The 13,669-nt window shown below is 43.7% G+C and overlaps 1 protein-coding gene across 3 annotated transcripts in view; it reads left to right on the plus strand.

Moving 5' to 3' along the window:
* Positions 1-13,669, plus strand: part of WDR27 (WD repeat domain 27) — a 2,413,256-nt gene that overhangs the window by 569,241 nt on the left and 1,830,346 nt on the right. For all 3 annotated transcript variants that reach the window (XM_069606956.1, XM_069606954.1, XM_069606955.1), the window contains exon 7: positions 2,471-2,541. In XM_069606956.1, the coding sequence (XP_069463057.1) occupies positions 2,471-2,541 (71 nt within the window). The remainder of the gene's footprint in view (positions 1-2,470; positions 2,542-13,669) is intronic.

Raw genomic sequence — 13,669 nt, forward strand, 5'->3', positions numbered from 1 at the left:
CTGGTTTACTCCCCTTAATTCGTGATGGCAAAACCAGGATGAAGGATAGACTGTGATCTGACCACGGACAAAGTAGAACTTAAAACTCTCTGATATGAATATTCAGAGTAAGGTACCAGTCCAACATACTCTTAATATGGGTAGCCTGGGGTACCTGCTGAGAGAAGCCCAACTCTCTAAATGCAGAATCCATTCGCAGTGCAACCTGATCAGAACCATCTGAAAACTAAGGATTAAAATCACCCATGATGGTGACTTTCGAAGATGGTTTCAACAAGGGTAACAGCATACTTAAGATTTGAGATTTGTTCCAGAAAATCTGGCATGGTGGTGGGCGGTCTTTATAAAAACAAGAGATTAAATGTGGTATTAGAATCAGTTAGAGTTTTTGTATGACTAATATCACAATCAGTGGGACCCTAATCAGTAGGACCCTGTATTTCTTCATGCACATCTAACGAAGATTTACAAATAAAAGCCACCCAACCCCCACTACCAGTGGGAAAATCAGTGTGAAAAAAACATAGCCCTCTGGAATAGCTAATGAGAGGGAAGGGCCAGCATCCTCGTGTAACCAGAACTCTGTAATGACACAAATATCAATTTGATGAGGTAAAATATAATCAGACACATCTGTTGCATGTTTTATCAGTGATCTAGTATTAAACAACATGCATTTCAGATGATCAGCAGGTCCAACAGCCGCCGCCTTAAGTGAATCCATAAGAGGATTAACATTGCGACTATGCTTCACTCTACTTACAGCCTGTATTTGAATCTAAGTGATTTGGCCGTGGTAGAAACTACTGCGGCCGAAACGTTCGCATGAGAAAGTGCGAACTACCAAAAGTTTGCACCTTTCTCATGCGAACACACATGCATACTCACACGCAACACACCCATAACACCTCCCCACCCACACCCTCAGCACACCCGCACCCACTCCCTCAACATAAACAAACCCCACTTACCTGCATCTACACGCTGGTTCCTGCAGCACCAGTTCCCTTTCACTTCCGTGATCGGGAACCGGCGCCACAGGGTGCTTTTCTTTTTTTTACACAGAAGGCTGCAGGGGTGTTCCCCCGCAGCCCCCGCTCACTATACCATAAAGTATAGTGAGCGGGGTGATGCGGGGGACACCCCCACAGCCCACGTTTATTTTTTATTTTTTTATTTTTTTTAAATGGAAGGCTGCAGGGTTGTCCCCCGCAACCCCTGCTCACTATACCATGAAGTGTAGTGAGCGGGGCAATGCGGATGACACCCCCGCAGCCACTTTTTTTTTTACAATGCTACCACCAAAGGTTCGAACATTTGGTGTTCGAACCTTTGGTGGTAGCATTTTTAGAACTTTTGGTCATTGCAACCATTTTTTGTCGGTCAAATCGGCCTATACCCTGTATTTCTGTGGCCCTACCTATTGACTCATACAAAGATAAGTCAACATCCGAGTTCAAACAAGGACTACACCCAGAACCTTTGGGACTAGACTCCTATTCTCAGAAATAAAAAGGGCCATGGCTACTGGCCCCCTGGGTATTACTCAAATTGACCTTTTACAATTCACCATTTGTCCTAATTGACCTAATTATAGTGGTCCTAATTGACCTTCTGCACAATTGACCTTTATATTATTGTAGTTATTCTATATATGTATTGCGTTGGTTTTGGATTATAAATAATATAAGGGGATTGGGTGGGGGCTTGCAGGGGTTTTTGTATTGGGTGGGAGGTTGCGGGGGGTTCCCCCCCTGTATATATGTCCTAATTGACCTTTTAGATTCGGTCAATTCTCCCGAGGTCAATTGTGAAAAGGTCAATTAGTCTACATCCCTGGGCCGGTAGTGTTTTAACATATGCAGTGGGCACGGCTGTGCTGGACCTGAAAGACATGCCATGGCCACCTAGTGGGTACAAAAGAAACATATTGGGGGAACATTTACAGTGAACACGGCCAAAGGCCATGGCTCCTGGCCCGTAAAAAACAGTTATAACAAAACCCTTGAAATATACTAAAAAAACATAGTTTAGGAGATTTAATCCAACAAAACCCTTGCAATTCAGCGGAGGTGGGAAGTCATGACCAGTTTAACTTCCAGCATTTTGGAGTAAAGCGCTATATAAAAAAAATAAATACAAATACAAATACAAACTTGGCACGTTCCCGTTGATGGCCCCTATAATTTAAAGGAAAAGTCTTATAATTGGATATACTTGAAAGGAAGAATATTCTTACTCGATAACAGTGCAGTAGACTCAGAAGAGTTTTGTTGCAATTGTGCTCAGCTCCCAATTCAGACATGCAAAGAGAATTAATTAAATGCTCTGTCCAATCTGCTTCCAAGTTTTCTGACCAGTTTTGACTTTGTAAAATTCTAACATGTACTTTTTTGTATTGATATAGTTGAGCTTTTACAATTTTAGTAGTATCTTTATCAGATTTCCATAATGAAGTTTTATCTTTTAGCCTCTCCACTGCTGAGTATCTACGTTGATGAAGAAAGTAAACAGCTAGTCATCGGATCTGCTGATGGACAGGTGAGACCTTCCAATGGAAAGCAAAGTCAACATTTGTATCATGCATACAGCTTTTCCTGAATAGTTAAAATATAATATTTTCGTAATTTACTCATCTCAAAGCATTCAAGATTAGGAAAGTAGTAAAATCTGCATATTTTCAGGGTTCCATTTTAAGACATGTTTGGCTCTGTTAAGGGACTGCAGGATGCTCAGGAAATCAGGTGTGTACCCTCAATACCTTCCGGTTTTCCTTAAATTTGGGAGACATGATTAAATCCCATATACCTAGTCTCAGAACCCACTTGAAATGTAGAGAAGGGGCAAGACTGGAACCCTGTACACTTAAAAGAAATGCATCCAGTACACATGTACGCATCACCATGCACTGCATTACATATTTCCTTATAAGAGATTCACTTACCAGATGTTCATTCTGATATTGCAGAGAAGGAACCTGAAATCTGAGTTACTGTGTGTTGCCAAGAGGTCATGAGTTGATCATGTAAAGGAAATAATTCAGTTTATTTCTTTCATTGTATTAAGGGTGTTAATATAGTGCAGACCTGGCCTCTGGTCAGCAGAATGCTTTACATAGCGTAAGAGAGGGGATTATAATCCAGTGGGATGCTGGTTTACAGATGCACACTAGGATATTTAGAGTTGGATTCAGAAGAGTACCTGGGTTCTTATTTTGGGTGGTCTTGTTAGATTGGGGCACGCAAGTGAGGGTAAAGGGGAATGTTTTTTTATTTATTTTCTGAAGGTTTGTACAGAGGGTGCGCTGTAAGTAGATGGGTGGAAAGTTGAAAGTTTCTAAATTTTGGAGCATAGTATGATAAAGTTTATCTTTTAGTTAGGCTTTAGGTCATATTTGTTGCATCTTTGACATCTGTGTAGCCAAACCTATTGGTAAAGTGCACAGGTGTGATGTTTTGGACTATGACTCCCATGAACTCACCATTGTCTTGGCTGGTTAGGACTAATGGGATGTGTAGTACAAAACATCTGGATAGCCAAAGGTTTCAAACCCATGGTGGAAACAGAGGGAAATATTACATTTAATCTGTCCTCTCAACATTCCTGGCATTGTCATTTGTCGTTTGTTCCCAGCTATATATACCTCAGCCTTTATTGGCTCCTTTTGCTATCAGATAAACAGTGGTACTTATTTACTTAAAAACTTCAAACACTGTCATAATGCTTTCAGTAGCTGGAGTTCAACTTATTTTCTATTGTCTTACTTTCTTCCTACTTTAAAAAGATGAATTGCTAACTAAAAGAGCTCACAGTCACCAGCTCCTTTAATAGCTCTGAGATGTGATAAATCTTGTATTAAATATGTATTTTGATGTATCTTGCCTGTATTGCAAGTAGTAAGGTATAGAATACAATGTATGTTCTAGTATGAAATAAAAGTATATAGTATGTTTTTACAATAATAATAAACAAGTAAAATCTTTAATTGTGTGTATTTTTCTCACCTGCGTGCGATCTTCAACTGTTTTTAAACTCTGTAATAATGTATTATTACAAAATGAAATGTAACTCAGCGATTTGACTTTGGAAGGAACAAGGGCGGAGTAATTCAAAATGGAATCAATACCTGTAAGATGCAGGGTGCACACACTGCAGCAAGCGCTCAACACACAAAGTTGTCTTAAAGGCAAACAACATGTGCGGCCAAAGCTTAATCATGCATAGGAAGCTCTTAAAATGTTCTGCGCTGTGGTGTTAAGACAATTCTAAAGAATGCCCTCTGTGAGAAACTAAAGGGTATCTCATCTCACTTACTAGTCCCTGGGGATCTCTCTCTTAGGAGGCCAGGGCACGGCCATCGCCTTTGGAGCCAGTCCCTGGGGGTGGACCAGTGCGGGAGGATCACCTGGGTGAGAGGTCTTCGGGGAGTGGGAGTGAGACAACCGATGGTGAGACGTGGTATTCCCACCTTACCCGTACCCCATTCTATTTTGTAGGATTCTCCAACTTCCCAACTCTTCAGCCCCCCATACCTCCATACCTCTTCTACACAAACACTTGGCCGAGGAAGAGGGCGACTAAGAGTAAAGAGTGACTGAGAGTAAAGAGGCTAACACTTACATATCTCATTGGACTTGTTCTGCTGCTCAGGTCAGGCAAAGTCAGGCACTTGACCTTAATCACAATCATCTGATGCCCATTAGCTCCCCCCACACGGATAAAAGGTGCAATATAGAGACAGACTCAGAGCAAGGTAAGACACAAGAAGGAGCAGATCTTCCACAGCGAAGGCTAAGCCACTGGAGCAGGACGACCGATTGAGGGACCAGAGTAAGGGATAGAGGAACCCTGACGTTCCCTGCAGGAGGTTGTTGCCTTTGGGAAACCATGCAGGAGACGCAGAGAAAGCCAAATCGCAGACAAGAAAAAACCTGTATTGTGTTTGAAGGACCCCAGCGACCCTCCTGGGGGAATGACAGCCTGTGGTATCAACCTTAACTTGTGGATCAAAGCCGCAGAAACAAGAAAGGAGTGCACACAACCGGTGAGTTGGTGAAAGACACAAAAGGTGGGTTTGTGTCAAGGAAAGTTTGAAGCTGCAACAGTGTATCACACGATTGAAGGTTGCGCACGTGCTGATGAGACACGAAAGAAAGGAAACCAGTAATTAACTTTTAAGTTGCCGATAACAGTAAAGCCAGTGATACAGAGTAGTGGAGCAGTCCATCAAAAGGAAGTAACCCCCTCAAAAGTCTCTGCGAAATGTTTGTTGTCTTGTTATACAGCGGCAAAGTGAACAAACTCTGAAATGCGGAATGGTCAAGATTAACCTCGATGAAAGGGGAAGTTAAAAGGTGATTGCTTGAAGAGGAAGATTTCTTTTAACTTTTCTGATTATGGTATAGAACTACCTATACCAGGTGACATTGCAGTGAATAACATTAAGGAAGAGCTAAAGTGAACGTTGATGTAGTCCTGCAGAGGTCTATGGTAAAAGCCTTGCAGATTCGAAAGTCTTTGACATCACTGAAAGGTATGAGCCTGACTAAGGGAGACCGAAAATATGAAATAAGATGGGGGAAGGGAACACCTAAAGAGTGGATTCAGTTTGGGGAAGGAACCGCTGCAAGTGCTGTGATTACGAGGTCTAATCCTGGCTGAGGGAGATGTACATTGAATCAGGTACTGTTTGGTTGAAAGGTACGAGCCGACAGAGGCAAACCTATGTGAACTTTTGTTGAACTGTGTAGGAACTTTGGAAAGCTGGAATAAGTGACTTTAACATGGAAGGTCAAGTGGGCCTCGACCCACATTTTGAACTGCCTTTTGTAGACAACCTGAGCCAGTGTGTGTCATCCCGTTTAGGGGGGCCGTCTTACTCTGTGCTATCCAGCGTGGGGAGGGGAGCCGACTAATTCACATTGATCCTTTGTTATAACACTGACTTTCCTTTGCATACATATTCCCCTTTATATACTTTTGGTATAAGAGATAGGGTAGGAATTAGGTTTTGTTAGTATAGGCCATTTTGATTTGACAAAGACTGACTAGGACTGTGTTTTCTTTATTATTTGATGGTAGAGACTACTCCCATTTTAGCAATAGGGCAAAATAGAAGTTTTTCCATGCCTCACAAATTGAATAAAGGTTTTTAAACTTGTAACTTGTCAGTGTCATAATTGTGATACCATGCCTCCCTTACATTGGTGTTAGAAGTGGGATACTACTCAATTGATAAAAGTTGAAAACCCATGCTGCTTATCGTGATTCCATCTGAAGGGGAGAAAATAATTATTGAAATTTAGAGTTCTGACCGAATTTACAGCATTAAAGAGGCTCTGTATTCCCAAATCCATATCCCCATCATCCAACAAGTTTTATTTTTTCAAGGTCAGGTTTTACTATATACCCTTCCTCTTTATCACTACCGCATACAGTAGTGAGGTCGAATAATCCTAAAAGTAAGACCTTCTCAGGTTTTTATTAGACCTAGTGCATTGAGCACCCCGTTTCCAGAACCTTTCTTCTTTGGAGCTGAATTTCCCTCTGGATCAGGGTTGTCGGGTGTGAATCCTGATGCTCCGAGGTCTCCTTCTCAATTGGAATCAAGCCCTGAAAGTCTAGAAAGTTCTGAATCTTCTATATTTTTTAGAATTTTAAAGTATGACAGAGGGAACTCTCGGCCCCCCACCCCCTGAGAATATGGCCTCAATAGAAGATGTGTTAGCACAACTGCCAGCCCATCAGATACAAGCCGAAAACTGTCTCCAATCAAGCTTCGAACAATGTCTTTTCAGACCAAACCCCTATTACCTCAAGGGGTACTGCAACCATATCAAGATTGAGAAGATCTAGGTAGTTTCGTTTTGATTTTTGACCCAGTAGCAGAGCAATTCGAATGGCCTGAACATCTAAAAATGTGTTATCTGGGACTATTTTTGAAAGGGGAAATACAAACTACCTACCAGTTACTCAATCTCCCAGTGGGGGCCACATTTACCTCGATTAAAGAGGAACTTCTTAAAAGAGAAGGTCAAACCAGCAACTTCTATAGACAAAAATTAAGAAGTATCCAACAGAATCCAGGAGAAACCCCATTAGAATTAGGAGAACGAATTACAAATACAATAACTTTATGGTTGACTAAAAGAAATCTGGATGAACTGATAGAAATGATAACCCTGGAACAATTTGTTAACTCTTTGCCTCCATATTTACAAAAGGCAGTGTTGCAGCTAAATAGACCAATTCTCACGCTATCCCTTGAAATTGCTCAATCCCATTCGGAGGCCCTGAAATACGTCCATACCCTGCATAGAGGAGAGGACAGAAAAGATCAAAAACCATCGTACCGCTCTATGCCACACACATCATAGTGAGGGGGAACTTTTCTAAACCAAAAGAATGCATGATAAAAGAGAGGGTAGAATTAAAAAGGCTGGAACCTAAACTTTGAGAGGAGTTCAGGAGAGAGGAACCAAAAAGTGCTAAACCTCCTCCCCCTATCTGTTTCTCATGCAGAGAATCCGGTCATATGTCAAGACACTGTCCAAAACAGCAAAGGGAAGAACCTATGGAGATAGGATGTCTGAGAGGGGAAGAATGGGAAGATCCAGAAAATATTACAGAATAAGTTAGCATATGTTTGTCAATCACCAACAGAATTCACCTTTGAAACGGCTGTGGTTAACGGAAAGGTGGTAAAGGCCCTAATAGAGTCCAGAAGCAAACAAACCGGTGTAAGAGCCGATCTAGTTTCACAAGCAGATCTTGAGACATCATGGGGACAACGAAAATATACAACAAAATATCCATGTTGATTAATAATAGAGGGGAGCCAACGCTCATTTCATCAGCCATTATCCCAGGTGGTAGGGAGAATTCTCTGTAAAGGCTAATTTCCCAAACCTAGTGAGTCCCCCAGCAGCTTTTTCTGGATTTTTGGGGTTTATTTTTTTCTCCTGCTAAGAGTGAGATTCTTTTTACTCCCACTCTTAGACATGATGTGAGGTGTTCCTTTATCTTTCAATGTGTTTTATGGGCTATGAGGTCTTTTACTCCATAGGGTTTCATGTGTTTTTGATGTGGGTTACACAGCACCCTCCGTGCCGTAACCCAGGGGTGTCGTAGCGACCCCCCAACATAGACTCCATACCCTGGGACTGACTACTGTCTCCCAGGACATGTAAAGTCACCATTGGCTTTACTAGTCCCAAATTATGAACAGAAACCAGTACAAACCATCATATTGTGGACGTACTGGTCGGGGCAATTCGATTGCCCCGGGGTCTGTTGTTCGAGGGGGCACGTCTCCGTCCCCCCTGATCGAGTTTTGGCTGGTGGCAGTGGATACTACTTTTTATATTCGACCGCGAATATATCTCTATGGGATTTTCCCATTGTTCGAGGCTACCAACTTTAATTATTTAATTTTTATAGCCTCGAACATACCGCTGGTATATTTATTTAATATTAATTCACCGGTTGGTATTTTTTGCCAGAACTCGATTCTAAAATGGCGTTTGTGTTCTCTTCTGTGACTCCAACCCAAGTTGAGCCCTTTGTTCCACCTTTTGGCGGGCTTCTCCACAGAAGCCTCCAAAAGTGGTACCACTCTGTCTGGGTACCACAGGGGGTGCGGGAGGGGGTTTAGGCACCCTGGACTGAGTTACCTTGGTAACTCAAGTCGCTCTCTTGTGTGATTGGCCCACCACTTAGCATGTTTGATTGACAGCTAGGCTGAGTAAAAGGGGGTGTGCTGCATAAAAGCAGGGCTTTGGGGACTGGAACTTCAGAAGTCGCCACAGGACCTAAGAATCCGTGGAGGGAGAAGCTGAGCCGACCTGCAACGACGACACCACCGGTGGAGCCCTGCTGAACCGTCACACCACTTTTCCCGACGACAGAGGAGATCTCCAGTCCAAAGAGTCTTCTTCCTTTGACTGGTGGGGATAACCAGTTTTGCTTTCTTTTCACCCTCCTGGAGCATCTCGTGTCCGCCTTGCCCGTGCCAAACACCCCGGCAACCGGAATACCACGGTTTATCACTACCGCGAAGAGAAGGGTAGTACCTTTTAACCGAAGAACTCCGCTGCTGGTTTCTTCCCTGGCAGTACAACGACCTTCATCTTTCCTCCACGGCGAGACCTCCTCTTCCTCTGGACGAAACACCGACTTGCACCTGCTGCCAGGAAAAACTGCCCCCGCTGGAGCTTTCTTCACACTTAAGGTACTGTGTCCGGCCTGGCTTCCCTTGCGACAGATCGTTCGAGGTGACAGTAAAGCCTCGACTTTCTAACCTGGGCTAGCCTGGGACAACCTAGCTTACTTTTCCTGACTTGAATTTCATCCTTTTTGTGCAAACTATCTACAAGAATCTTTGGGCATAACCCCACTGTGTGATCCTGGACCCCTTCTGCTTGCTCTCTCTAAGTGTGGGCCTTGCAATTGACTTACTTGCTCTCCAGTAGAACCCTGCCTATCCTGCCTTACTGTGGTTCTTTTAAAAGTATTGAAACTTGTGTGCTTCCTTAACTCTACCTTTTTCCCTCCCTTTCTTTATAACTTATTAGAGTGTCATCTTATGTTAAGCGCTCACCTCTGTCTGAAAATAAGTGGTGTTTCTCACTAAGACTTGTCTAATGAGTGAATAGGGTTGTATATATATGATAGTGACTGTGTGCTGAATTTACTTACCTCTTTTTGCTAGTGTAAATCACAAGTGTGTCTTTAAATAAATAATTATGTACTTTTACCCCAAAGCTCTGGTCACTGTTTGCTTGTGCTACTGTGTCTCTGTACCTATTGTGTATACTCTACATACTGCCTAACTCTTCTTGAGGGAAGTCTGACTGCTCAGCCACAGCTACCAAGTGAATCTGTGTGGTACAGACTGCTACCAAGTGGGTTTACTGCCAAACACCTGTAGTCTTAAATCTTTTGCAGTGGTCCCTAAGGGAACTACACAGATTTCTGCCTAACACTGGTGGCAGCGGTGGGATTTGTATTGAGTATACATTTTAGTGTGCTTATAGATACCTTAGTGCAACTAACCACAAAGCTTAGCACTAAAAGAAGTATTTTCTTAAAACATGTCAACTATGGAAAGTTATAGTCAAGAGTCCCATGCTACAAAAACTGCTGATTGTTTAAGAGTTCTTTGTAAGCATAAGAATCTCCTGACTAAAGACAAGAAAATGGAGCTAATAGAAAGGTTGTTAGCAAACCAAAGTCTGGATGGTGGTTCAGAGGAACCTACCACTCCAGCAACTGTAGATAACAGCAATGATATTGATATGAATGGTAGTATTGATAACTTTGAGTCAGAAGCAGAAGAGGAGAGGGAAGATGTTAGAGTTGTCCCCCCTGGGCCTCTACCTGCCCTGGCAGCTGTACCTACTGGACCCCTTACCAGGTCCGACACTTAATCCTCGATATATGGAACTAGAAAAAATAAAGCTTGAATTAGAATTCAAAAGAATTAATGCTCAAACAGAACGGCACCAAGAACTAAGGCTCAGAGAAATGGAGCTCAACCATGAGCTAGAAATGAAAAAATTGTCTGTGGAAAGTGCTTCTCTCTCCGAATCCTCTAGGAGTTCTAGTCCCAAAAGACCCGAGATGCCTAAGGAGTTGGTGGGTATGTATGAACCTAAGTTGGATGTGTTGGGCTGGTTGAGTTTGTTTGAATATAATCATGGGCTCCAGAACATTACAGGAAATGAGTTACTTTCCTGGTTGTTCTCTAGGCTCCCCCTGTTGCAACTGATGTGGTAATGGAGTTGGGGGAGGAGGATAAGAAGGATTATGAATGTGTGAAACTAGCTTTGATAGCTAGATTTGGGAAGCCCCCTTCCCAATACCTTAAGAGGTTTAGGACCCTCAAAAAGCATGATGGTACCCCTTGGGCTACCTGGGTGAGGGAAAGTTTGAAGAACTTAGAGGGATGGATTAAGGGTTACAAGGTGAACACTTATGAGGGAATGAAGAATCTTGTGATGTTGGAGTCAATTTATGATGCCTGCTCTCGTGAGCTCAGACAGCACTTGGCTGATTCAAAGGAATTAGATTCCAGGAAACTAGCTAAGGCTGCTGACTTGCTGGTTGCCAACAGGGCTACTCACAAAGACTCTGGGGTAACTCAGAAAAAGGATGAGGGGAAACAGCCAAAAAAGGACTCCAAAGAGAATTCTAATAATTCCAATCCCAAAGAGGGCCCCAAACAGAACAATAAGGGGAAACCACAAGGGAAACCAAATCAGAGTAGTGTACCCTCTGGTGGTAAACCAGAAGGCGGTCAGAGCAAGCCACCATTCCAGAAAGCATTTGGTAAATGCTTTGTTTGTGGCTCACCTGACCATGTGAAAGGAGATCCCAGATGTAAGGGTAAACCTTCAGGGGTCCAGCTTGTCTCCTTAGCCTTCGCTCCAGAGGAGGATGTCCCAATGGCAAGTGGAAACTTTCTACTGCTGGCTGATGAACCCATTGCAGTCTCAGCCAGTGTTTCTTTAGTGTCTCTGGGTCTGTGGGACAACAGAACTTAGATGTCTATAATTCTATCCCAGATAATACTAAAGAGTATTATAAGGACAGTGTCCAGGTGAATGGTCAGGAGACCCCTGCCATTAGGGACACTGGGGCCAGCATAACTGTGATGGATAAATCATTTTTCCAGGCTGGGGATGTTGCTAAGGCACCCAAACGCCTCACCAAGTTAGCTGGAGGGCCTGTGCAGATGCTTCCCCAATTACCAGTTCTCATCCAGTGTAATGACATGACTGTGAAGATACCTGTCAGCATACAAAGTGAGGTACCAGGAAGGGTTCTGTTGGGTAATGACCTGAAAACTCTTGGAGTAGTGTCACATACCTCCAGGCCTCCTAGTAAAAGGTTACAGGAGCTCACCAGACCTGCAAGGGAGAGAACCATGAGAGGTACTCCCAAGTAGATGATGAAGAAAGATATCACTCCTACTCCACTTGAACTACAACTTGCTATCACGGAACAAAAGGAAGCAAAGGGGAAACCCAAGACTTCCAAGAAACAGCCAACAGCAAGCACTCCAGTGCTTCCAACAAGGACTTCCCCGAGGTTGTCCAAAGTTACACCTGTAACTCCACCTCCAGCTGAGGCTGAGAGGGAGGTACAACGCTGTATGGTGGAACTAGACTCGGAAGAAGAGCTAGTGGAAGGCCAAGAACTCATTGGAGATCTGGATCCAGTTGACCATCCTGAGCTGCAGTCTTTACTGGCAGAAGGTGGACCCAACAGGGCAGACTTCAGTAAGGGACAAAGAGAATGTCCAACTCTGGAAGGTCTTCGCCAACAGGCAGCTTCTCAGGCTGATGGGCAAGAACCTGGGAAGTATAGGTTGCACTGGGAAGATGGCCTCTTCTACAGTGAACCAACTGAGTCTGCACCTGGAGACTACAAGCGGCTTGTAGTACCTCAAGAAAACAGACAACAGTTCTTGCAACTGGCCCATGACATTCCTTTGGCTGGTCACTTGAGTTTCAAGAAGACCAAGGAAAGGCTCTCACTCTACTTTTATTGGCCAAAAATGGGGGCTGAGGTAGATAAGTTTTGCAAGAGCTGCCATACCTGCCAGACTTCTGGTAAGGTTGGGTCCAAGAATGTGGCACCTTTAGTGCCTCTCCCAGTTGTCGGAGTCCCATTTGAGAGGGTAGGGATTGACATTGTTGGTCCCCTTGATCCCCCAACCTCCTCAGGCAACAGGTTTATCCTTGTTGTAGTAGACCATGCTACTAGGTACCCTGAGGCAATTCCTATGAGGACTGTTACAGCTCAGGCTGTGGCTAAGGCCCTCCTTGGTATTTTTACCAGAGTTGGGTTTCCTAAGGAAGTAATCTCTGACAGGGGGTCACATTTCATGTCCCACTTCATGAAGGCCATGTAGAAAACCTGTGGAGTTACTTACAAGTTCTCCACCGCCTACCACCCTCAGACAAATGGGTTGGTTGAAAGGATCAACAGAATCATGAAGAGCATGATAGGTGCTTTAGAGGATCCCCTTAAAAGAAAGTGGAACCTTCTATTGCCATGTCTTCTCTTTGCTTACAGAGAAGTCCCTCAGGAGGGAGTAGGTTATTCTCCCTTTGAAGTTCTCTATGGCCATCCGGTCAGAGGTCCATTGGCCCTGATCAAGGAGGGGTTGGAGAGTGCTTCTTCCCCCAATCCAGTCAGAGTGACTGACTATGTGATAGGTCTCCGCAGGAGAATGTCACAAATGATGGCAGAAGCTAGTAATAACCTGAAAGCTGGACAAGCCCTGGTCAAGCATTGGCATGACCAGAAGGCTAACATGGTTGAGTTCACTCAAGACCAGCTAGTTCTAGTTATGATCCCAACAAGGCAGAGGGCCTTGCAAGATAAATGGATGGGACCCTTCAAGGTTGTGGGTAAACTTGGAGAGGTGAACTATCTGGTGGACTTGGGCAATCCCAAGGAGGCTCCTAGAGTCTATCACACCAACCGACTAAAAGCATATGTCTCCAGACCTGAAGTAGGAGCCTTGCTTCTAGCTTCAACAGAAGAGGAAGAAGAGAGTGAAGCTCTACCTGATCTCCTCAGAGGCTTACCCTTGGACGAAAAGACTGAAGGAGTAAATCTCTCTTCAAACCTGACACCTGAGCAACAAGAAGAGTGCAAA

The sequence above is a fragment of the Ambystoma mexicanum genome, chromosome 4p (assembly GCF_040938575.1).
Source record: "Ambystoma mexicanum isolate Mex_15411 chromosome 4p, UKY_AmexF1_1, whole genome shotgun sequence".
Classification (NCBI taxonomy): domain Eukaryota; kingdom Metazoa; phylum Chordata; class Amphibia; order Caudata; family Ambystomatidae; genus Ambystoma; species Ambystoma mexicanum.